The 26,683-nt window shown below is 49.1% G+C and overlaps 1 protein-coding gene across 1 annotated transcript in view; it reads right to left on the reverse strand.

The window, feature by feature from the left end:
* SLC7A5 (solute carrier family 7 member 5) overlaps positions 1–26,683 on the reverse strand; it is a 43,445-nt gene that overhangs the window by 13,076 nt on the left and 3,686 nt on the right. The window contains exons 2-3 of the mRNA XM_009904464.2: positions 14,798–14,923; positions 707–812 (exon numbers count right to left, since the gene is read on the reverse strand). Coding sequence (XP_009902766.2) covers positions 707–812; positions 14,798–14,923 — 232 coding nt within the window. The remainder of the gene's footprint in view (positions 1–706; positions 813–14,797; positions 14,924–26,683) is intronic.

Here is a 26,683-nt window from a genome sequence, read left to right on the forward strand (position 1 = left end):
GGTGTTTAAGGAGAGACTGGATGGGGTGCTTGGTGCCATGGTTTAGTTGCTTAGATGGTGTTGGATGATAGGCTGGACTCAATCTCAAAGGTCTTTTCCAACCTGGTTAATTCTATTCTATTCTAACTCATGGTGGCTGATGTCTGTTTTACGATCTACAGCACAAAACCTGCAAATCACAAGTCCTGGATGGTGCTGGTGGATCTAGAACTCCATGCTGCAAGCTTCCTTGCAAGAGGAGGTGAAGAGCAGGACCCAGGAATGACTGAAACACCCCTCCAGGTGATAAGGGTGGCTGCAGCAAGAAATTTAACAGGCTCCTTGTACTTGCAAATGTTCAGAGACCAACAAACAGGCCTCCAGGAGCTTCAGCCTGGTGCTCCAAGTCATCTGCTGGCATGAAGCACTTTTTTTTTCTCTTCTGCTAGCCAAGCCCACCCTGCTGCTTTCCCTTAACAGATCTAGGAGATGCACCAAGCACCATGGTGCATCATCACCCATCATCTGCTGCCTCCTCTAAACCCCATGATCTCCTCCACTTCTGCACGCTTCTGCATCCTGGCTGGAAATGGGGTGTGAAGTATGACTGTTGGAAGAAAGGTGGGAAGCCTTGGACCACACTCTCCCTGCAAACACAACCTGGGGACGAAAGGAATGGATTCCAGTATTTAGCACTGAAAAAGAAGATAAGAAAGCTGCATCTTACCATCCTCCATAGGCAAAGAGACCGCTGTAGAGAGCTAAGACGATGTTCCCCACATCAACCTTTGTGCCTTCGAAGGAGTGCTGAGGAGTCAGGTTCGACACATCACCTGCAGAACACAAACCCAAGAGAGGATTGATGCAGAGGGACCAGGAACTCCAAGGGGCCTTTTTGTGAGTGTTGAAACAGAGAAACCTGAAGGCAAACGCTGCTCTTTGGATAATCATGGTGCTGGTGCACTTGGGGTGGTGCTGGAGAGCATGTGCACACATTTCTGCTGGGCTGATTGCTCCAGGTTTCCAGGTTTTTATTCACCTGGAGGAATGAATCATAGAATCAGTAAGGTTGGAAAAGACCTCAGAGATCATCAAGTCCAACCTATGGTTTAGTTGATTAGATAGTGTTGGATGACAGGTTGGACTTAGATAGTGTTGGATGACAGGTTGGACTTGATCTTAAAGATCTCTTCCAGCCTACTAAATTCTACTCTATTCTACTCTATCACCCAACACCTCATGACCAACTAAACCATGGCTTCAAGTGCCACATCCAATCCCTTTTTGAACACTTCCAGGGATGGTGACTCCACCACCTCCCTGGGCAGCACATTCCAATGGCCAACAACTCTCTCTGTGAAGAGCTTTCTCCTCACCTCGTGCCTGCACCTCCCCTGAACCAAATGATCAGCTCCCAATGCACTTGTCCCAAGCAACTGGTGGACACTGAGTGCTCAGACTTTCTCACACTTCAACCTGCTATCACTGAGGTGATCTCCCAGAGATCACCCTGTGAAGAAAACGTTCTGGGGACCTTCCTGCTGAAAGATGCTACACAAACAGATATTGTCACATTGTCCTCTCAACTGAAAGCTGCTTTCACTCGATAAAACCCCAGGATTTCCTCCACTTCCACCAGCCACCCAATAAAGCAGAAACCCAGGATTTCCTCTGGTCCCACCAGCCACCTGATAAAGCAGAGGGTTGTGGCAATCCCTTTGATTGGGGGAAGTCAGGTTCTCTGGGGCTGGAAGACCAGAAGTTAGCTTCTTTAGGGCTTGAATATCCCAAGTTCCTGTTATGTGTCTGCTTTTGAACTGGAAAGCCATAAATAGACAACTCGATTGTACCTTGGGTAAGAACTCACCCCGAGCAGCCAAGGCTTTATTTATTTTGCTTTAAAATGCTCTGCAGTTGTTTTGTTCCCTGCCTTTTGATGTGGAGCCTGGGTGCAGGCCTGGGACGGTGAAGCCGCGTTCCCGTCCCCAGCGCTCCCCTCGGTGAGGCCGGAAGCGGGGAGCAGTCAGGCTCGAGCAGGGCACGTTTGCACGCAGGGAGCCAGGGGCAGGCCCATGTGATTGCTCTTAGGGCACAGACCTTCAGTAATCGCCCAGGCTGCATCACATGGCAGTCAGCAGGGCCTGCCGCTTAACCCTTCAGCTCTTAGCACAAGGTACCCGGGACCTGCATCTGGGGAGAGCACACCAGGCACTTGACCTCTGGATGGCCTCTTCTAATCTCACACTGGAAACTTTCACTCCCCTGTGCCACCAAAAGCCACGTCTGCTTATGGATGCAAAACCCCTTCAATCCCTCAGTCACCCTTCTGGTGAAACGGGGCTTTTCTGATGGCAGTATTGATCTGCTGGTGCAAATGTCTTTGCAGGGAGGTGGTGGAGTCCCCATCCCTGGGGATGTTCAAGAGGGGATTGGATGTGGCACTCGGTGCCATGGTTTAGTCATGAGGTCTGTGGTGACAGGTTGGACTTGATGATCTTTGAGGTCTCTTCCAACCTTGGTGATTCTGTGAAATTGCACCCACAGGGCCTCACAAGGGACTGCTCCAAACCTGCAGCAGTAACACAGAGCTGCCCTGGGCATGCAGGAGTGCTGTAGCTTGTCTTTCACCTTCTCTATCCCCATCCTTTCCATCCTGGGCATTGATCCCTTCACCTCCTTTCTCTCCTGCAAAGTCCTAACCAGGACAAAAAGATATTGCCTAATATGGCATCCAAGATACTCCCTGCTCCCAAAATTACCAAACCTGCCTTTTTCTCTTCCTGGTTGCTCTCCCATTTACAGAGGGATGCTGTGGGTGTGAGCTGCAAAACAGCCAGGACCACAACATCAGCTCACACATTGGGCAGCTAGGTCAGGAAACACCAATTTTCCAAGGCTCTACTTGCCCTGATCCCACTACAGATCACAGTTCTCCACTGGTGTTGCCTTGCCCCTCTCCTAACAGCCCCCTGCAGTAGGGAAGTTTCTTCTGAATCTGCCTTGGGATATGCCAGTTGATATAGTGCCCCTTCAGCCAGTGAATCTCCTTAGCAAAATGCACCAACTGCTGTTAGAAAGCCAGGGAAAGCCAGGAAATGCAGAGACCAACACAAGGCTGTGAGTTGAAGCCTAACTCCTGGCTTATAGGTTCAGTCATATAATCTTAATTTAGCACTAATGCCCAGGGCCTGGCTGTGACTAAAAAGGCTGAGCAGGAGGAAGGTGTGCATGGTATCACATTCTGCTGGATCCCTTGGGCTCAGCTTTCCTGAGTTTATTTTCTGCCTCTCCTGAATAATTACCAGTCCAGTTCTTTCCAGGTCTTCTGTTATGGGAGTAAGATACACTTTTTGTTAACAGTGACTGCAATTAGCTACAGGAACAGCACAGCCTGCACTGGGGGAGCTCCCCAGGCATTTCAGACACCCCTTGGGCATCTCAAAGCTCTGTTTGTACTCAGCCAGCAGCCTGGCTTCCACTGGAGCTGAGGGATTGCCACCTTTGCCATGTCAAGAGGATGCTGGGACCTGGGTGCATCCTCGCACCTCCCATTTCTTGCCCACAACTGGACACTAGGTTCCACCAAAAGCCTCTTTCTGTCTGTCACAGACAAAAAGCTCTTAGGCCAAATGTTCCTTCTTCTGAAGCATCTGGAGGTTTCACTCAAGACACCTCACACAGAAACTGTGTGTGGTGACTGCAGAGGAAGGGCTGAGCTGCCAACCCTCACCCAGCTGGCCAGGACAGCATCAGTGATTCCCAGACTGAAACCATATGCCTGAATTCAGGATGTGCCACCCACTTGGGAAGCACAGGTATCTTCAGCCTCCAGGCAAGGAGGGTCTGAGCCCAATTTGGTGGCTTCCTAGGCTGTAGAGACACTTTGGCTGTGTGTCAGAACTGCTGCCCTCCACAACACAAGAGTAAAGAGGAGGGAAGTAGGATTGCTATGGCACCAACACCCAAACTACGGAATTAAAGGCTGGCATCTCATTTCTCTGTGGGTGGGCAGGAGTGGTGGATGGATGGAGGGAGGGAAGGATGGGTGGGACAGAACTAATTACTCACACACTTCTTCCTTGCACCCGCCCTGGCATGCACCTAACCCATCTCTTTGAAGCACCACAATGCAGCTACAGGCAAAGGAGTGGCAAGTCAGGGTGGAGGCAGCCAAGAGAGACTAGGCAGGAAGAAAGGGTGGGGGGTTTGGTTTGGTTTTTTTTTGTTCTCCACAATCCTTGAGGAGCTGACACCTCACTGCCCTCTCCTAGCCTCACCCAGCAAGAGCTGTAGCCCTCCAAAAACTTGCAGCAAGTTGCTGAACTTCACATCTTTGCTCCCATGGTGCAATGGATGTAGCAACTCTCAGAACATGATTAAATAACCAGAGGAGCTGAGATGTGTCTCTTCCCCCTCCAAGGGGGCAAGCTCATGTTCTCAAGCATCCACATGATGCCCCTTTGCCACAACCTTTGCTTCTTTCATGCTTTATCGCTACCTGGTTGCACGAGAGGAGCCTTGGCTCCTTAACAAGCACACCCCAAAGATCACATCTAAGCAGAGCAGCTGTCCTCCCCCAGCATCACCACAATGCCCTTCTCTCAAAGTGTCCAGGAAGCACCACATGTCCCTCCTGTTCTTACACCAATGCTTGCTATTGGCCCCAGCTGGAGACTGGAGATGCTGGGCAGATGGCTCAGCTCATGCTTGCCTCTTTCCTCTAATACAAACACTCCTGAGGACCTTCGTAACCTGGAGTTCGGAAGCTTCGCTCCAGACATCTTTCAAACCTCAGTGTGCACTTCCAGCCTCCAGCTCCTTGGAGGTTTGAATTGCAAGACTTTGCATCAAATCAAGGGTTACAAATGGGCTGGTGAGGCTGCCAAGCACAGCCTTGACTGCTCCCCTGGGGCAAGAGATCTCTAAGTGCCACACTCTGCCCACCCTCCCAGCTCCCCCATCCTCCCCAGCCCAACACAGCTGCTCTCTAGGCAGTGCCCTACCCGTGCCCGACAACCCCAGCGATCTGAAGCCTGGTTTGAACTGGCTGTTCCACTGCACTCTGCTCTACAATTAACCAAATTAAGATAACAAGCTCTGACATAAACCCCATTTGCTGATCTTGCCAGCTGCCAAGACTCTGGTAATTGTGCCAGCAAGTGATGGGTCACCTGGGGCCTTCCTGCAGGAGGGACCTACCCCGGGTCCAAGCACTGCGTGTTCAGACCCTTCCTTTGCAAATGTTCATTTGCTCCCCAGTCATGTCCAGTCCAGTTTAAACAGCACAGCAATCTTCTCTTGCAGAAAGCATGTAATGATAATTAAATATTTTTAACTTGCCTAAACAGTGAGGAGAGGGAACACAGCCATCTAGAGAGCTCAGCAAGAGAACTGGGTCGGGGGACCCTCAGCACATCTTGCTCGTGGAGGAAACCAAGCCAGGGAGAAATGTGTTGCATACATGATAAATCCCAAAGGAGAAGATGCACTCAGCTGTTGAGCCATTTCCTGAGAAAAGCAGTGGGAATTCAATCAACTGAGTCAGAAAAACAAGACAGCAAGAAGCACACAGGGATCAGGGTTAAGAGAACATCTCCTCAGCAGCTCATGGCTCCCCAGGAAAGTCACACTTGGCAGCCACAAAACCTCTTTGCTCATCTCTGACCACTGTCACTCTGCAGTTCTGAGCAGCAGCTATGAAACTTGGGTCCCACAGCAGATGAGCCTGAAAGTCACTACTGGAACTTCGGAAGAGCAGAGAGGGCATCCAAGAAGGAGCTGGAGCTCCAGGGTTATGTCCCAGTCGACAGCACTGGCTGAGGACAGGCTATGACACATCAACTCATTTCAAGTACTTCCTTCTGTTCTCTGGACAAACTCTTCTCCCAGTGCTGGGAACTTCTGTCAAGACTGTTTACAAGGAACTATTATTGCTCCTCCAGGGCGAAGCCAAGGGTCTGGGCTCCTGTATTCACTCCACCCTACACACTACTCAAACTTCACTTCTCCTTTTGCAGTCGTCCACCAGGATGCGACTTGGGCCACACAGACCTTTCCCACATCCTCTGCATCCTGCTGGTGGCACCATAAAACTTTTCACTCCTGAGCAAACCCCTTTCAATATTCACAACCTCTGTGTCTGCCAGTATAATGCTTGCTGAAGAGAAAGAAACAGTCCCAGAAGCAGCAGACATTAGAAGCATGTGAGCCCTCTGGCAATACAGAAAGCACAGAGGTAGCTCTGAGACCTGGATGAAAAGACCCTGCATGATCTTTGGCACACCATGGAAAGGTGTTTTCAGGCATTAGAAGAGGCTGCCCAGAGAGGCAGGAGTCCCCTGCCTGTCTCTACCTATGCAGAGTAAAAGCAAGGTGCAAACCCCAAACAAACCACCCAGAGGTTTCCAGCCACTTCCACAAGCTTGTTTTTCCTTCCCATATCGGCACAACAGGTTCAATCCACATCCATAGGAGCTTGTGATTGAGAATGACAAAGAATGAGCCACCTGAATTCTCTGCTGCTTGACATGCAGGAGAGACAAGAACATTCAGGAGAGCAGATCCTCCTGCCTGTCACCCATACCTCGAGCACCACAGGCAAGGCCACTAACTTCAGCTGGCGGCTGTGGGAAAGGATCACAACACAAAACACAAGCAAAAGTAGATGAACACACACACAGAGCTATATTGATACACCTCAGGCATGAACCACTGCCACTGCTGCAATTAAGACTTCGGAGAGATGAGATCCAAAGAAGCAAATACCAAAGTATTAGCTGCTCTCCAGTTAAATGTCTGCGTTGCTGGGATAGCTGCACTTGGGAAAACGAGAAGCCAACACAGCCTCCCACGTCAGCTGACTTAACACCCACTCAGCCCACAGCAGTGGTGAGCAGGGTGCACACTGGCTGGGAGGTCTGAGATGTGCTCCTCAGCTGCTAGTGCAAGGCACCTAACCTCATATCTAGCTTAGCATTTGGCAGCTCATTCAGGGCAGTGAAAATGTGCAACATGCTACAATCCACAACTCCTCAGCTAAAGCAGCTTTTCAGATGTCAGGGCACATCTGCACCCTGAAGAGTTGACACAGCCAGGAGCCTCCATACCCAGTGCTAAACACACAGCAGTTCCCACCATCATTAAAGGCCAGAGTGTGCACACAATGGTCTTAAGCACAGGTCACTGACCAACTGCTTCTGTGTTTTGGGTGGGTTTTCTGCTGTTATTAAATGCATTACATTTAACTTCACACTTGCAAAATGCAAAAGCCTCACCAAGCTGAGCTCTCTTCTTGAATCTGTAATTGCCAAAAAAAACCCCAACTTTCTGGGCAGAGAGGGCAAGAAAAAAATTGTCTGAGCAGAACTGAACTGCTGCTGACTCCAAAGCAGAGCAGGCAAGCTGCGTAGCACACTAATCTGCCATGCCCACCTGGGCTCAGCATCTGCATCCACCTTTGGCTGCAAAAGCAATGCAAGATTAGAGAGCAAGAGGCCCATAAAACTTAATTGTGTTGTATCAACCCCCCAGCATTAAGATGCCTGATTAATCTCCACCATGTGGCTGATGTGATTTAGAGGTGCAGGACCCCTGGCAGCTTTCCCAGCTTCCTCGTCCGTGCTCTCCTTCGGCGCGGTCTTCCACTCTCCGTGTGCTCCACGGACAAGAGGGTGAGTAAGGGAAGCACAACAACCTGCCTTCAAAGCTCACTGCTGCAAAATCATGTTATGGTGGCATTTCTGGATGCCAGTGTAACAAGAAACAGCATGGGCAGCTGCAGGGCAAGCTTTTCTTGCCATCCTTTTAGCACCAGCCTCAGCCTCAACATGCAGGGACACACTCAAAGCTTGAGGGACATTTACTATCCATAGGCTTTGCCTCTTCTCTGCCAAAGAGGATCTTCAGCAGGAGTTAGTCATGGGCTGGCTGAGTGAACGCCCATTTGGTTTGGCTTTGGCCTCCAAACTCCTCTCAGACATCTACAGCTCCACCACCAGTTGATTCTTGTGTCCCAGAGGCAGTCCCTTGGGTGAGCTGTTCCCTCTGGGCACAGAGAGCAGTGTAAAACCACACAGGGTGCACAAAAGCACTGCTGCATCTACCCTCTGTTAGCAGAAACTGCTGTGGCTAAAAACCCCAAACTCCTAACACTGACCTGATGATCAGGTTCGCTCTTGGGTTCACCTTATGGATGTGAAGGATGAAAATGAGCCAAAGGAAAACTCCTGGAGGTGTTTAAGAGGAGACTGGATGCCATGGTTTAGTTGATTAAATGGTGTTGGGTGATAGGTTGGACCTGATATCTCAAAGGTCTCTTCCAACCTAGTTAATTCTATTCCATTCTATTCCATTCCTTTAGCTGTGCTAACTGTTCATTCATCTCTGGCTGGCTGAGTGTGATTAAGTGTAGGTACAAACCCAGGAGAATTCAGACAAGAGTCACTCTTGTTTTCTCTGGGTATCTATGTGCCACTGTGCTCCAAGACCTGATGGAGCCTGAGATTTGAATTACCAGCCAGAAAATCAAGTTTTCATGCTGTGTCAGCAGGACCCCTCCACAGCAGCCCTGCCCCATGCTTACAGCTGCATCCTTGCCATTGCTGCTTGCAGAGCTTGGCCCCTCAGCACCCCAGGGTCACTCCAGAGCTGGCTCAAGGGACTTCTTTGGGACATTGAGCTGACATTTCCACTGGCAGCAGAGAAGGAAATTTCACAGGAAAGGAAGAGTGAATAACCTTTCCCTCCCTCAGACCATTCTTCATCATGGGGTTTTTCAGAAGAAAAAAAAGCCAGAAAGAAAAATGTGGGTAAGGAACTAGCAAAATAACCCTCAGAGAGGAAGGGAGAGACCAAACAGATGTTTTCTAGCAAAGGACAAAGGGATTCAATACATGAAAGCAGGACCCAGATGTGCCCACACACCCTCAGCACCAAGAACTTGTTGCCTCACACCCAGTGGACCTCAATGACATTTTCAGGAGGCTTCACAGCTATGCCAAGCACACACCAACAACTGAAGGCTCCAATTTTCATTCCAGCCCTTTCAGAAACTCTCCTGTGTGGAGCTGAGCATTTGCCAGCCACAGCTACACCTCTAAATACCTTCTCACAACAAGCATATGGTATTGGGTGAGGGGTGCCAGTGCTGGCTGGCATTGTACACATCCATTTAAAGGCAAAACCCACCACCAAACCAAAGTTCTCTGCCTAGTCTGAGTTCCCCACAGCAAAGGTCTGGAGACAGACCTGCCTGCTTTGTCCTTAATTCACCCTGTGCTTGTTCAGCAGATGCCACCCTGCTGGTCTCTGACAAGCCCACGAAGGGAGTTAGAGATAATCATGCTGCTGCCATCAAAGAGGCGTTCAAGGCACCCCAGATCAGGAATCAGGCATTAAGAGGGAACAAGTAAGTTCAATAAAAGTAATTCAATAAAATGAGTGCTAAATTCTATTTCCCCAAGTTCCAAATGCCCAATTATATTTATTTTTATATATATTTTTTTAAGCAGAACTGGAGGTGAGGAATGGCAGAGTGAGAGTTGGAGCCCAGCACTGCAGCACTCCCCAGACCTGCAGCAGCCAGGAACAGCACTTCACTGCTACAGCTGCCTGAGGGGAGACAAATAGCTAAGAAACCCCAGGACATCAACAACAGAAAAGAACATATCTCAGGTATCAGGAGTTTTGAGATCCTTTTCTTTGCCACCAAAACCTCTCCTGAATTTCCTCACATGTAAAAAGCATGAGCGTGTCCTTAAAGATCAGCACAGCTTGTGACCATTTCATGCCTAGATTCATTCTGAAGGCACGGTGAGGTGCAGGGTGATGGGATATGAAGAGCACAACTGCAAACCTAACCACAGGCTTCAGTGTGCAGAAAACATCCCTCAAACCTGCACAGCTCCTGTCCAAACTGGCTGTACAATCTAGTCACAGAGTCCCAGCATGGTGGGGCTTGCAAGGGGCCTCTGGAGATCACAGAGTTCAAACCCCTGCTAAAGCAGAGTCACCCACAGCAGCTTGCCCAGGATCACAATGACCAGGTAGGTTTGGAATCTTTCCAGACAAGAAGACTCCACAACTTCTCTGGGCAGCCTGCTGCAGGGCTCCAACACCCTAGCAGCAAGGAATTTTCTCCTCCTCTTCAGAGAGAACCTCCTGGGTTACAGTTTGCAACCACTGCGCCTTCTGTTGTCACTGGGCACCACTGACAAAGAGTCTGACCCCATCCTCTTGACACTTTCCCTTCAGGTATTGGTAGCTATTGACATCTCTAAGCATAGTCCCAGGCATCCTGCACACCAGGTCAAGAACAAAACACCCAGGAAAGCCAATTTGTGAGAGATGGGAAAACAGCAGACCCGAAGCTAAGCCTAATTTTCCTAACCCTGGAGTGAAAAAATGCTGATCTTGTCTAGGCTCCCAAGCTCTTCATACTACTCAAGTGCTACAGACTGCTGGAGCGTGCAGTTGAGGGTCACACTTGTTTTACACACCAACACCCTAAGGTCAGGACACTGGACTTTTAAAGCAACTCAGCTTTTGCCCCCAAAAGGCTTATTAGAAGTGTAACTCTGCATTAGTAAAATCATTGCACCCCAAGTGGGTGAGCTACACTGAGTCGAACTTCCAAGAAGTTGAAAGGCTTTCTAAGTAGGAAACCAACTCCTACCCTCCTTTTGAAGCTGCATGAAAGAAGTGATGTAAACCAGCTGTCCAGAGAGATCACAAGGAAACACTGTCTGCTGTCTGCTAACATTGCCACAGACTTCTTTGTCCTGCTTGAGATGTTACTGCTTTTCTGAAAAGAATGAAACTACCCCATGAAAGGATAAAAAGGAAAGCCAAGGAAGGAGGTCAGACACATTTCTCTGAAGTCTCAGAAGTTTCCACATTTGAGCAAGAAACTGTGGGACTGCTCCTCCTTTGTTTATGGATACTGTAAACATAAAGCAGCAGTGGGACAGCAACCATTAAAGAAGTTAATCAGCACTGCTCAGGCACTATCCAGGCTGTCATGGGAACTACACAAGCCCTTCACTGCTGAAACTGCTGCCCCACACAAATCCACTTGGCATGGACTTCACCCCAAGCTGCTGGCCAGAGACTGAATGTATTGAGCTGGTCGTGGTAAGAGTCCTCTTTGTCCAAGGGGTGTAAAGGAAGACAAGGGCACGCAGGAAAGGAGCAGGAAAGGCACAGGACTGTGGTGAGGCATGGGACCCAGGATCACCCAGGATCTACTCAGAGGTTACACAGACTTCAGAGAAAAGTGACACCTTTAGAAGCATCAGCACTTGAGAAGACTGGGTCTGCAGTACTTCCCCTGGGGATGATCCAGCAGCTCTGTGCTTCGTTGCTGACACACAGCACAGCCCCAGTGGCTTCCAGGTGCACCAGGTATGTCCCCCCTGAACCAAGGCAGGTTTAACTCACTTAAACCATTCCCCAGAGGTGTTTATTAACCTGGGTTTGTAAATCTCCAGTGAAACGACTTTCCTGGGTAACCTCCCTGAGCTCTGCATCACAATTAAGTGTTTTGCTAATAAATTCCCTTGCCTCACAGCTTGTGGTCATCGTTTCTTGCCCTGAGAAAGAAGCAGAACAGTGCAGTGCCTCTTCATTTTTGGCACTATGCTACTATGCTTCCCTTGAAGAAAAAAAGAAGGGAAAAGACAGCTTCTTGGTGTACTCCTGCTACAGAAAAGCATCAAGCTATCCAAAAGAACATAAAGAACAGCTGAGAAAGTTGCACAATGTATGTGGAAGCTGAGGAAGGGCAAATAAAAGGAGCTTGTGCATTCTTAGGGACTTATCAGAAAGCCTGCAACTTCCATAAGGAGATTAGTCAGATCCATGTTAGAGCACAGGCAGAATCCTAGGCAGTGTGTGGTAAAAGAGGAGCTCAGACAGGCAGTTGTGTGACACTAAGGACAAGGTGTAAATGTGGGCTCTGTGAAGAACATCTGTACCACCTAAGATTCCCTCTCTGAGCCACTCTGCTTTATGCTGGGTGTTGTGTGCCCAGACAGGAAGAAAAGGTCTTTGCTTTCAGATGTTATCATCTAACTGTTGCTTTGGATCTAGTGCTCTTTCACTCTGTGTGAAGAGGCCAGGTGGTTCAGCAGGAAACTCAACATCACCTGAAGATGACATTTACTTCAAGATGCACACAAGTCAACAGCTGAAGCTCTCCAGACCTACCCAAAACTTGAAACTGGCATCACAGGAGGCAAGAGACAATAGAGTACAGGATGGCTTCACTATAGACTGAAATCTCTTCTTGGTTAGAGATCCAAACCAATGGAAATACAGAATTCATATGTACGAGGCACACAGAGATTGGGTTGGAAGAGAGCTTTAAGAACATTGAGTCCAACCCTTAATCCAGAACTGCCAGGTCACCACTAAACCATGTCCCTCAGCACCACATCTCCACAGCTTTAAAACTCCTCCAGGGATGGTGACTCTACCACTGCCCTGAGCAGCCTGGTCCAGGCCTTGACAACCCTCCCTTTTTGGGGAAAGAAACTGTCCAACCTAAACCTTCCCTGCTGCAACCTGAGGCCATTTCCTTGTCTTATCACTTGTTCCTTGGGAGAAGAGACCAACACCCATCTGGCTCAAACCTCCTTACAGGGAGTTTTAGAGAGCCAGAAGGTCTCCCAAATAATGTGTTTTTATACCTGAGGAACCGTGGTGGAAAGTGATTCACCCTGCACAGGAGGACAAAAGAAGAGCACAGAGGGAGGGAAGGAAACTCTGAAGATTATTACCTGCCAACAAAAAGCAGCTGTAAAGTTCTTTTACTGGTAAAATGTTAAAGCACTGTCAGAGAGTTATGGTTACTTATCCTCTTCCTTCTAAGAGAGGGAAAAAGGTTTAGCAAAGCAGTCTGGGGAGTTATGAAGAGGAAGGAGGTATAGCTTGTGATAAGCCTCAAACAATGGTCCTGTTGAGTGTAGCCACTGAGCTGGAAGAAAATAAACCCTCTGATAAAGCAAGAAATTCTGCACAGACAGCACTGGCTCCCAGAGCTGAGAGAGGAATTATAATGACCCATGTGTGCACACAAACTGATTTCCCAGCAGGGACTGGAGGGAGTATCTATAGACTTTTAGCCACATTTCACCAGCAGGGCCTCTACTGCTCCCTAAGCAAAGTTTATTTTCACAAAACTCACCCAAGGAAACTTATCTGTGTGGATTAGCTCCTCAGAGGGGTTTGGAACAAAATATCCCCCTAGGTTTGAGAGGACTTTAGATGTTCATGAAGAAAACAAGCAGAATCACCAGAAAATTTGCTTCAGCTTCCCTTTTCTCTCTTCCTTCCTGGTGTTAGATGACAGAGATGTGCGCCAGAGTCAGCTGACAGCCCTGGTATCTGCTCATCACGCAGCTTCTGCAGCCCTGCCTGACCCCAGCTTTCCTCTGTGACCCCATGGGCTTGACCAAGCTCTTCCACACCCAAAGCAGGAACAAGGGAAAGGTACTGGGCCAGTGTGTGAAAGAATGGAAGTTACTGGGGGCTGGTTTGCATGTCCAGATGCTGCTCTAGCAACAAGTGGTCACGACCAGCTAACAGTTAATAGGAAAGACTTCCATGAGCCACAGCACCCAAATTTGCAGTACCTGTGGACTTGGAAGCTCTGCAGCCTCAAAGGGAGAGGCTGCAGTGACTGAGTTAAATAGAAAAGGCCTTGGGGGCAATAATAAAAGCTGGGGATAGAATTTCATTGGGGCATGTTCTGACTGGAGAAGGGAAGATGTTTTTAAACTAAAAGATGGAGATTTAGACTAGATGGAAGGAAGAAATTTTTCATACTGACCATGGGTTGTGAGATACCAGCCCAAGTTGCCCAGAGAGGTAGGAGACACCCCTGGAAACATTCCAGGTCATGTTGTCTGGGGCTCAGAGCAACTTGTTCTAGTTGCAAACGTCCCTGCTGAATGCTGGGGAGTTGAATTACACAACTTTTAAAGGTCCCTTCCAAGCCAAACCAGTCAAAGTCTGTACACTGGGTTCCAGCAGTATGAAATCCACCAGTGGCCTGCATCAAGAATAGTGTGGCCAGCAGGAGCAGGGAAGTCATTGTGCCCCTGTACTCAGCACCAGTTAGGCCAAACCTTGAGTTCTGTGTCCAGTTCTGGGCCCCTCAATTTCAGAAGGACATTGAGACTCTTGAACGTGTCCAGAGAAGGGCAACAAGGCTGGGGAGAGGCCTTGAGCACAGCCCTGTGAGGAGAGGCTGAGGGAGCTGGGATTGCTTAGCCTGGAGAAGAGGAGGCTCAGGGGTGACCTTCTTGCTGTCTACAACTACCTGAAGGGAGGCTGCAGCCAGGAGGGGCTTGGTCTCTTCTCCCAGGCAACCAGCACCAGAACAAGGGGACACAGTCTCAAGCTGCACCAGGGGAAGTTTAGGCTGGAGGCGAGGAGAAAGTTCTGCACAGAGAGAGTTGTTAGCCATTGGAATGTGCTGCCCAGGGCGGTGGTGGAGTCTCCATCCCTGCAGGTGTTCAAGAGGGGACTGGATGTGGCACTTGGTGCCATGGTCTGGTAGTCATGAGGTGTTGGGTGACAGGTTGGACTTGGTGATCTTTGAGGTCTTTTCCACCCTTACTGATTCTGTGAGTCTATGATAACTGGAGCAAGGCAGACAGGAGATCTCACAAAAGCACTCAGCCCTTTGCGAAGCACGGGCTGGAAAGATCACCCAAGTGCTCAGGAGTTCACAAAGCACTTCTGCTAGCTCTGAAATGCTGGGGTTAGGAACTCTTGGGCTTCCACCACCTTCAGGAGCAAAAGGAAACACACTCACCCTTCGCAAGCTGCACGAAGCCAAGAATGATGATGAGCGCCAGCGCCAGCAGCTTTGCCGCAGCAAAGGCATCCTGGACACGAGTAGCAGCTTTCACGCTGTAACAGTTCACTGCTGTGAGCAGCACTGGGAGGGAAAAGGACAAGAAGAGCCACATCAGCTTCCAGGGAAACACTTAAAACACAACCCAAACGATAACAAACCAGCATTTGCTTTTTGCTAAAACTTCAGCAAGCACCAAGAGTCTCTTCCTCAAACAGAAACTCTTCCAAAGGCTCTGTGGGCACACAATTCTCCCTCCTCCTTCAGCCAGGTGGCTTGGGCAGTGCACACACTCCCTGGGGCAACTGCCCTGCCCCATTGCAAAGCACACTTCTGCAGGCATGCAAATAGGAGTGCTTACTGCAACCTTTAGAATCAAAGTGCTTGGCCCCCATCCCTGTCAGGTTGATCCAATTTAATGCCACTGCTGTGTGACAACACCACAGAAGTGCCAGACCAAGCTTCCAGAGCTGGTAAATAGTTATTTGTCTAACAATAGCACCTAGAAGGCTATGGAGGCCACAGCCTGCTGCCTGCTGCATAAACATAGGTGTCCCTCCCCTGACCCGTTTGGGAAGCTGTGAGGGGGAGCTGGATCCAAGGAAACCCTCATCCCCTGCCTGAGCCCCAGTGCCAGGGAGGGTGGTACAGGCTTTCAGAGATGCTCACAAGGACCACACACCACAGGGATGGACAAAAGGGTTGCAGAGAGCAGGCCAGAGCAACAGCTCAGACTTACTGTGGCTGCTCCTGTACCTGGATCATGCTGCATCCCCATGCTGCATTCTGCTTGCTGAGAAGCTCCCATTCCTTAGAAGTTGCTCAGTGGTTAATGCAACCAATAAAGCCTCTTTTCCTACTTGTTTTTTTTCTCCCCTCTTCTCCCTCATCACTCCCTTCTACATCACCATGCAGTGTGGCACTCCTACCAGGCAAGGGACAGCATGAACTAGGACTTGTCTGGAGCTGCTGACTGGACAAGTTTTACCTGCTTCAGAGAAAATAATGGCTAAAACCTTTATTGCTCTTCCAAATTACTTACTATTTTTGTGTCCTGCTCACTCCCTGCTCCCCAGAGCCTGTTGCTTGTTATAGAGATGAGCAAATGTCACGCAGAGAATGACAGTGCCCCACGTGCTGGATGCCCTCCTCTCATGTCTCTTGCACCAAGCCAACCCCTGCTGCTTCCACACCAGCTTGTTGCCAGTCTCTGGAGCCAGCTAGTTCCTGAGCAGCTTGGGGAAGGAGCAGACCTCAACCTTTTTTCTTGTGTTGGAGGCTTTTCCCTGTGGGATCCTTTCCAGGGTGGCCTCTGCCCCTATGGCAAAGGCTCTTCCCCACATCCTGCAGTTCATTTTCACAGAACCCTACTGCCTTGAGGAGAGCCAGACAGCTGCACCCCAAAATACTCACCTTCAAGACAGATCACCTTTTCCTGAGGTTCCAGGCTGTATCTATACTCACAGAGCCCAGAGCCATCTAATATAGATATTTCAGCTGTAAGCAACCCCCCCCCAAACCATAAAGGGGATCAGCAGCACCTTCACTGGGTCACCAACATCTCCAGGAGACTATCAGTAGACATTCTGGCCACAAGCCTGCCCTAGTAAGGCTGAGCCACATGGGATGCTTCAGAGCAGTGCAGGGAAAGGGATGGATAAAGTAGTTGGATGGTTTGTACTGCCCAGCAAGAGCATCCTGTGCCTTAAGACCTCAACACACATGGAGCATCACAGCGAGAACCACATCTCACCCCTACTCTGAAGCAAGGCTCCTCCCAGCTACAGACCAGCACCCAGCACACACATACATGTGAAGGACACAGGCTTCAGCACACTCTGCATTCACTACCTCATCTCCAACCTGAGATGGCTAAGCAGGACCAGCAGTGCCTGGGTTTTGCCCTCTGGCTTGTGGCAGGACCACCTACCACAGCTGCTCACATCTCATCAGCTCAGAGCAAAGGCATGCTCCTGCAGTCTCATCCCCTGCCTCCCAGCAAGGGCACTTATAATAAGCTGCAAACTGACAAATAAAACCATGGGAGAAGACAGAGTATTTGGGTATTTGAAAGGGTCCTGTTGGGTCCCTGCCAGCCTGCATCCTGCCATGCCTGTGGTACAAGTTCAGGGAATTACACTCAGAGCCCACGTCAGGGCTGGGAATAGCCTTCCCAGAACACATGGGCACAGCCAAGCTCAGATGCACCCCCAGGCTGGCTTCAGGAAGCTTGGTCTTCAGGGACTGCAGTATCTGGGTCCAACAGCAATGAACAGACTTCATGTTCCTGCTCAAGCAAGTGCTGAGGGTGACAGGACTTCCCAGTGACTCGGAGCACATGCAGGCAAGAAGGGGTGTGAGCTGCATCATTCACAGGGGCCTGAGACCTCGGCACAACAGCAACATGCAACAGGCTGAGAGGATTCAAGTGTCCACATTGCTGAAGGCTGCTTGTGGGGGATCTTCAGGTAGGGGAAAGCAAAGCCAGTCCCAGTGCAGCAGACCACACATCCCAGAATATGTTTGCTTTCAGGATCCCTGGCTTCCCCCTGCCACCACCAAACCCCCAGGATCTGGTGCCCTCTCAAAACAAGAGTATTTGAAGTTTGGAGAAAGAGATGGAAGCCTGTGTGCACGTGGTTCAGAATGTCCTGCAAGAAAGCAAGCCAGAAGGGTGAATTTCAGATTCATGGGGTGGTTTTTTTGGTCACACCTTTCAATCCCAAACACTTGGGGGTTGTTTGGGCATTTGTAGTGGGTGAGACCAAAATGACCCAGAGCTATTTTCACTGGGAAGGACACACATGGGCTCCCACATGGGTCACAGGACAGCACGAGCTGGGCCTTGGCTGACCTGCTTCGGCAGGCAGCCCAGAACAAGCAGTGAGGAACAGAGCTGACAGCCCTGCCACGCCGCCTCCCCCCAGCTAACTCCCCCTGCCCCAGGCTCCCTCCGCCCCGTGCTGTGCAGGGGAGATAGGGTGCATCTGACTGCAAAGACACGGTGTGCCTGGGTTTGGAGGCTTTTCAGCATCCAGCAGCAGGCCAGCACTATCGAGGGCTTGCAGGGTCACAGCTCTGTCACCTTTTAGAAGGCTGGGAGGTATCTGCCTCCAGCCAGCGTGACAAAAGGGACACTGTCCAGATACAGAGGGGAGGGGAACACACAGGTTAGCAAGGTCAGCTGGCAATGTCTATGCAGCAGGGGGGAGGTGAGGGGGAGAGAAGAAAAGCCGGTGAGCTGTCACTAAGCACCGATCACGATTCACCTGCTAAAAGCACCTCTGGTGAATCCTAATGGGCCATGGGAGGGAGGGAGGGAGCAGAGGATCCAGGACTCGCTTGGAGCAGCGATTACACTAAAAATAAACCTGCCCTTGTTTACAGAGGGATAGCTCAGGGATGAGCTAACACATCTAAAAGCACACTGCTCCTGCCAGTGAAGGCAGCCCTCAGAGGTGTGACACTGACGATCCCTTCCCCATTTAGACATGCTGTTTCTTTGACAATAGCTGCTTCAGCCCCCCACAGGAAATGCTGACTTTCTCAGGGCCATTTCTCATGTTCTGTAGGGATTCCATGGACCATGGGACAGCACTGCTGGACATAAAAGGCAAAAGCTTTCTGTGTAGTCCCAAACCAAAAAAATCCAATGGAAGCGTCCACACTGAGCCCTTGAAAACATCACTGCCTCCATATTGAGCCCTTGAAAACATCACTGCCTCCATATTGAGCCCTTGAAAACATCACTGCCTCCATACTGAGCCCTTAAAACCATCACTGCCTCCATATTGAGCCCTAAAAACCATCACTGCCTCCCTATTGAGCCCTTGAAACCATCACTGCCTCCATATTGAGCCCCTAAAAACATCACTGCCAGATAAACAGGCCCCATAAAAATAACAGAACACTTTGGGGCAGAGCCTCTGAACAAGGCTGAGAGCTTCTTCCACACCAGCTGTGATGCTGAGCCCTTCAAGTCACAGCCTCCCTCCTTTGCTTTTCCCACTGTGCAATAATATTTGTCTTTCCTAAAGGAGTGTGGTGGAGTTACTACTATGCTTCAATGCTTTCAATGTAGGAAGGGCTAAAAAAAACCCCCACCAACCCAGTCTCACCCACCAGAAGGAACCCTACAGACACTGAGGAAAGAAGACAGACTGAAAACCCCACAACAAATTCCAGTGGCTGCTCAGTGTCCCAGGAGAGCAGAGGGCTAGGGCTTCTTAAGGCAGAAAGCTTTATTCTTGATCCAAGATGCTACCCAGTGAAGCAGGGGCTGCGGGACTCCTGCTGGCACCGCTCTGTTCACCTCAGCTGAACTGCTCCACATCAGCTCTGGGGGAAAGCTGCACAGCCAGGGCCTCACTGTGAATCAGGTCAATGATACGATGCAGGGCAAGATGAGACTGCACTACCCTCATTTCTGCAGCACTCCTCCTTAGGCTGCTGTCACAAGCCAGCTATGCAGCCAGGCAGACCCTTTTGTGTGAGCCATCAGGGCTGTTCCTGGGAATCATTCTAGAAACAAGGATTTCAGCACCACCTGATGTGACCCTGTCTGACTGAGCCAGCAGCCCCTCTCCAAAGGCTTTACATTAATTGGGATAATAGGAGCTAGAAAGCTGCAGTGTAAGGGGGTGGTACTTGTATTTACTCCTGGCAGAAGCAGGAATGATACCAGTTTTGACTGCTATAGGCAGAACATGCTCAAAAGGCACTGTTCACCACTTCATGTCTTCTGCTGACTGCTCTCCCTGGCTGAGAGTTTCATTTCATAGAATCACAGAATGGTTTGGGTTAGAGGGGACCTTAAAGATCACCCCCACCATGGGCTGGGACACCTTCCACTAGACCAGTTTGCTCAACACCTTGTCCAGCCTGGCCTTGAACACCTCTGTGGGGGAACACATCCACAATCTCCCTGGGTAGGCTGTTCCAGTGTCTCACCACCCTTACTGTTAAGATTTTGAATATTCAGTCTAAGATATGTGAAGATATTGAAGCCACAGGGGAAGCCAGAAGCTTTCAAGAGAAGTTTGGCTTTCAAAAGACAACAGCAAGTAGGGCTTCAATCATTTACTCTCCCAGCTGGTTTCAGACATGTCACTGAACCTGCTCTGTTGGCACTCACCTGCACAATCAGGTAATTTCTCCACTGCTGATAGGAGCCAAGGATAAACTGACAAATACAACCTAAGACCCAGAACCTTGCCCCCCAGCAATTCACATTGTATAGGCATAATCCTTTGAACTCAAGTGCCAAGATTTTCCCCAACCATGATTTCCAGATGGTAAAAGGAACAAATCCCTTCAAAGCTGAAAGGGATCATGAGAATCCCCACACAGAACAAGTCCACAGCAAGCACTGTATGTAACAACAGCTCCTGTGACTACAAAGGGAAGGCAGGGTGTAATAAAGCTGCCCTGTGGACATGTGGATCTGCCCAAAGCAAACAGCATGTGAATGGAGCCCTAAAGCAGGTAACTCAGGGCTTGGCATTTATGATGCAATGATCTTGGCAAATATACAGAAAAAGGCAGGGCTGCAGCTTTCCTGGGGTAATGGAACGTGGCCAAGGACCAGAGATGGAGTGAAGACAGTGCTCAGAGAGGCTTCCTTGGGGGGAAAAGCAAACAAGCAGCTGATCCACAGCTCTCATCCCTCAATCACAGGGGAAAAAAGGAGGCAGTTCCAGCACCAGATGTAACTTGCTGATGGGATGATGGGAGTTTGCTCAATCCGAGACCTTCAGCAGCTTTTCAGGTGAAACATGTCTGCAATAAGTGTAGGAATCCTCGAGGGACCAGCACGGCTGCATTCATGCTGCCTGGGAGGTTACATACCTGGGGAGCCTTGCACAATGTCACTTTTGTCCTTTGTTGCATCTCCTCTGTGCTTCCCACAGTTCAGCCTGCACCTCTCTGACAAGGGTCAGTGTGCCTGAGCAGCTTGCTTGGAAGCAGCACACTCGGCTACCTTGCTGCAAGTCACCCAAGGACTGCTACTCGAGGTATTGCAGCACCAGAGCGAAAATGTGCACTTGGACAGGGAACTTGTGGGAGGAAAAGGAAGAATGAAGGGAAATCCTCCACTTCAGGTTCCCACTGGGACTGTAACACTGTCCACACACAGAGGATAATCATGCAATGATTCCCTTCTCTAACTTACACACTTCCAAAGCACTAAGCCCTTACAAGACGATGCTTCCATTTACCATCTGCTACCAGATGATGTTAATTTTCTCTTCATAGTTCCTTCCAGTTCCCATCTCTTTTCCATTTCCCCATCCTGCAGCAAAGGCTGCTCTCCTCTCACTCTTTAGAAAGTGCAGATGATGGACAAGCAGCTTTCTCTCCTACCACACACAGTGCAACCAGGTTTCACACAGAGACAAGACAAGCTGAACCCAGAGCCACCAAGACTCAAGCCACTGCAGGGATGACCAGCAGCACATGGCACAGACACAAAAGGTACACGTGCTTTGAAGGGAACTGCTGCCTAAGCTCACCTGAGGTTAGACATGGTGAAAATAAAGAGTCCAAAACCAAGGAATGACATTACACTGACTACAGTGGCTTAAACCCATGGGAAAAGTCAATTCACTGAGGCCAAAAAACCTCCCCATTCGTATTCAGGTGGCTGTGACACCACAGTGTCTTTCAGTAGGCTCAGGTGTCTATTTCTAACAGCACAATCTAACAGGAGACAAACCTACAAGGACACAGAGAATTACAGCTTGATAGCTCTTAAGTGCAGACTTGTGCCTTGCAAGGTGCTAAAAGAGACTAAGCAGCAGGAAAAACGTGACAGATATTTCTTGGAGGACAAGTCCCTGGAGAAACTTAACAGCCTGGGCAAACAGTCTGTGGAAGGGAAATGCTTAATGGCACATGAGGCTGTTGGAAAGGAGCACTTGGCTCCAGAGCAAATGTGTCTGTCCAGTAATAAACATACCTGGCAGCATTTTACAGCTCCCTTTGCATCTTTCTTCCCAAAATAGCAGTGCTGAGGGATCAGGGGATGAGAGGAGAAAGTGAAGGCTGCCCTAAACTGAGTTTAAAGAAGAGGGATCACCTCCAGCCCCTGACTGAGACCGTGAGTTCTGGATGTCTCCAACAAATGCTTGCAGGCACCCTGAAGGTGTCACAGCTCTGTGTCTCTGCTGCATTTCAGCTCCAGGAAGCCTCTGGTGCTGAAACAGGCTCTGAGCTGGGAGCCAGCAAAGTTAGTGCAGAGTGGGGTGATGATAGCATTTCATCAAGCAGCACAGATCCCAAAAGCATCCACACCCTCAAGCTTCCAGAATTCTGTCCTGGTTGACAGCTTGGACTTGATGATCTTTGAGGTCTTTTCCAACCTTATTGATTCTATGATTCACTTGCCACTGCTCTCCCTCAAGAGCTGTGCCAACCAGTGCAGCACAGCCAGGGCCAAAAGGCAGCAGCAGGGCTGCCCAAGGGTGGGCTCAGGGAAGGATTTCATGGTTTGCAGATACGCAGAGGCAAGCACAGACAGACACACCCATTGCTCTGGTACCAAGGTTGTAGCAGTGTTACAGTTCACACTATTCCAACTGTGTGGTACATGAAAAACTTCACATTGAGTGGAGTAATTTTAGGGAAGCTCACCCCTAGCTTGTGGTAGGAGTTTTGTCTCCTCAGAAAGGAGCTCGTGTCACTCCTGTCAAAGCTTCTAGATTACATGATGCAGCAGTTCCACAAAAGGTCATTTTACCACAGAAAGACAAACAATACAGGCTTTGCATGGGAGAAAAAGGTAGTTTTCTTCCATTGCCAGCAAACTAAAAGGACACCTGAAGACACACAATAAGCCCCTAAATGTCACCATCCTTGCCAGAGAGACTGTCAGCCTCTGCACCTGCAAAACACAGCTTCTTACCTGGCCCACAGGGATGTCACACTTAGCCAGAAGAACCTTTCCATAGTTGTACTGAATTAGGTTCCACAAGTCCATGAGATGGTGGCTGAACTTGAGCACTGAGTCATGGGTCATGAATTTCATGAACCTAATGAAAAATTCCAGGCAGGTTTTAGGCTGATTCATGCCACCTGTGCCACGCAGAGGGTCAGAATTCAGCTCTGTGTGATGGCTGGCAAGAAACTGCTTTCTCATCCATTGAACTTCATCTACTGACACTGGGACGAGGAGACTGTTGGAATACTTGAAATACCTAATGAGGGTGCTCTGAATTAAGACTGATGATGGAGTTACTCTGCAAAAGGCTTCCCAATTTGTTCATGTCAGAAAAGAAAGACTGAAGGTTTGCAGTGGTCATGTAAATCATTCAAAGACAATAAAATCTAATGGGTCATTTGTTGTGAGAGCCAAGAGAGGGGTGCCAAGAAATGCAGCAGCTGCTTGCTGTGTTTCAAGAGTCCTCCAAACCTTCATCCATTTCAGTACAGTCCCTGCTGGTGTCAGAGGTTGCTTTCATTAATGCTGCTCTAATTAAATGTGGGCTTAAAAAAAGCAACCTCAGTCTTGCAAGAGTAGCCAGAGAGCAGGGATTCTATACAGACCCTTTCCTTCCACCCTGATCAATCAAGTCTCTATTTACTGAGACAGCTTAGTCATTTAATCCACCTTTCCAGAGGAGAAGGGAAAGAAGAAAACAACTTCAAAGCTTCACAATCTGCTTGTCCTGGAAGATTAAATTCCAAGCAGCGATGCTGCAGAATAAACCCACCTTAAACAGACAAGGGGAAGATGTACTTTGTGCTTGCCTTGGTGCCACCTAGTCCCTGCTATCTCTCCAGAGCTGCACTTTCAAGAACTGGTCAAACAGCCAAACTGTTAGATTTGAAGAAAAACCTTAATACTACATTGTATCCTGGGCTGCATCAGAAGCAGCATGGGCAGCAGGTGGAGGGAGACAATCCTTCCCCTCTACGCTGCCCTCGTGAGACCCCACCTGGAGTACTGCATCCAGCTCTGGAGCTTCCCACACAGGACATGGAATTGGCCAGGGGAGGCCATGAAGGTGATCCAAGGGTTGAAGCACCTCTCCTGTGAAGACAGGCTGAGAGAGTTGGGGTTGTTTGGCCTGAAGAAGGCTCAGGGGAGAGCCCTTGGAAGTAGATGATCTTTAAGGTCCCTTCCCACCCAGACCACTCTATGATTCTAAATAAAGATGTTCCTGTGTTCACCACAGGCAACTTCTGGGTGAAGTGCTGACACTCAATGGACTCTGGCTGTAATCTGTCAAGGATTCAAGGCATTTGTTTATCCCCTTTAGCCAAACCCTGGATTTCAGACCATTCTCCTCCTTTTACTCACAGTGGTGTACCCATGGGGGTGTCAGGCACATGTGCTATTAGGTATGACTCAACTCTTCACTGACTGCTACCAATTCTTCCACTATTAGGCTGCTCATAACAAAAGAGACCAATGAGGGACAGGTGATCACTCCACTGGAATTCCACACTTGCAGAGGGAGTGCCCAAAATAATATTTCAGGAGCAGCAAAGGAAGCCCAAAAATGCTGAAGAAGATTAAAATGCCAGAGCTTGGGAAGGAGCAGATATTGCTGCAAGAATATTTGGGTTATTAGTGCCAGATTAGCATTTGTAATTGACAAGTGATAAAAGGCTTCAGAAGCTAACAAACAAGCCACTGATTTGACATTGAAGATCAAGAGTAAAATTATATGCAACTGGCAGGGTTACTCAAGCTTCTGGGGAGCAGATTATATTGTCAAGAAACAAGTAAATTACCTGTCATGCAGCACACAGGGTGTGTGGTAGGCTGCATATAGAATGTGTGTGGGAAGAACAGATCGGGAACTGGTGAAACACCAAGCAAGAACCAGTTCAGGTCTGGAAGCAGCATTATCCCTTATCTCCCCAGTCTACAGGGAATTTGCTGTATCCACAATTCAAAGCCCTGCAAATGAACAGGTGGACCTAAGGAATATGGACAAGCAAGAAGAAACTTTCCATCCTGGAGGCTATCTCTAGGGCATACATTGTCTACTAGGTTGTGCTCTGTGATTGTTTTAATGTTTTATGTAAGATTTATCAGCTCAAATGTAAGAAATGTTGACACAGGTGGCTAGAGACCCTGGCCCACTCTCACTGTAAGAAATCAGGGATGAACTTCTACCTGGACACTATCCTGGACACTGCCTGGACACCATTTCTTCAATGGGGACAAAAAAAGAATTAAACATCATTACACTCTCCTGCTTCTGCTACATGAAGATGGTTCTGCAGCATATAGAATAGAATAGAATAGAATTAACCAGGTTGGAAGAGACCTTTGAGATCAAGTCCAACCTATCATCCAACACCATCTAAGCAACTAAACCATGGCACCAAGCACCCCATCCAGTCTCTTCCTAAACACCTCCAGTGATGGTGACTCCACCACCTCCCTGGGCAGCTCATTCCAATGGCCAATCACTCTTTCTGTGTAGAACCTCATCCTAACATCCAGCCTAAACCTCCCCTGGCACAGCTTGAGACTGTTCTTGCTCTTGTTCTGGTGCTGGTTGCCTGGCAGAAGAGACTAACCCCTACCTGGCTACAACCTCCCTTCAGGGAGTTGTAGACAGCAAGAAGGTCTCCCTTGAGCCTCCTCTTCTCTAGGCTAAGCAACCCCAGCTCCCTCAGCCTCCCCTCACAGGGCTGTGCTCCAAACCCCTCCCCAGCTTTGTTGCCCTTCTCTGGACACCTTCCAGCAACTCAACATCTTTCCTAAACTGAGAGGCCCAGAACTGGACACAGGACTCAAGGTGTGGCCTAACCAGTGCTGAGTACAGGGCAGAAGGACTTCCCTGCTCCTGCGGGCCACACTGTTCCTGATACAGGCCAGGATGCCATTGGCCTTCTTGGCTACCTGGGCACACTGCTGGCTCATGTTCAGCCTACTGTCAATCAGTCCCCCCAGGTCCCTTTCTGCCTGGCTTCTCTCCAGCCACTCTGACCCCAGCCTGTAGCACTGCATGGGGTTGCTGTGGCCAATGTGTAGGATCTAGCACTTAAGATGTGTTCAATCTCCTGCCCTTGGACTCTGCCCATCTGCCCAGCCTGTCAAGGTCCCTCTGCAGAGCTCTCCTACCCTCTAACAGATCAACACCTGCCCCCATATAGAAGAAAGCCTTTTCCAAACTACACTTGCTACCTAACTATTCCCTTATCGTGGACTCTCCTTTATCTTCTGGCAGAAGCTTTGTATGTGCACCTGAGACACAGAGCACAGAATCCTTAGCAGTTTAATTCTTTGCCATGTACAGTAAGGATACTCTTTGGTAGACATCACCAGATTTCAGCCAAGCACTAAAGCAGACTGCCCAGGGAGGTGGTGGAGTCACCATCCCTGGAGGAATTCAAAAGACATGCAGACAGGGCACCTTGGGACACGGTTTAGTGGCCATGGTGGTGCTGGGTTGAGAGCCAACTTAATGAGCTTAGAGGTCTTTTCTGACCTTAATGGTTATGAATCATGCAAAGTCAGGACCTAGCAATCAAATATGCAAAGGCAGGACTTAGTAACTGGCCTTCCATCTGCTACAGACAAGGTAAAGTCAGTTTAGAGGAGATCACATTTATGGTGAGATCATATTATTGCTGGTTTTCCAGGCATATGCACAAATTCTCAGCTTCAGGAACTATTTTCCTGTTCAAAACCCCTTGGACACCAGGGGGATTTTGTGTTTGTCAGCCCTCAGCATTTGCTTTTGTGATTTAAATGCTCTGAAAGTATCAGCCATCCAATCTTACAGGCAAAATAACGTGCTCTTTGAGTTACCCAAGCAACCTGAAAGTATTAAGCCTGCAAATTAATTCATACCTGCAAGTTCTTACACCTGGAGGCACTGC

The sequence above is a fragment of the Dryobates pubescens genome, chromosome 19 (genome assembly GCF_014839835.1).
Source record: "Dryobates pubescens isolate bDryPub1 chromosome 19, bDryPub1.pri, whole genome shotgun sequence".
Taxonomy (NCBI): domain Eukaryota; kingdom Metazoa; phylum Chordata; class Aves; order Piciformes; family Picidae; genus Dryobates; species Dryobates pubescens.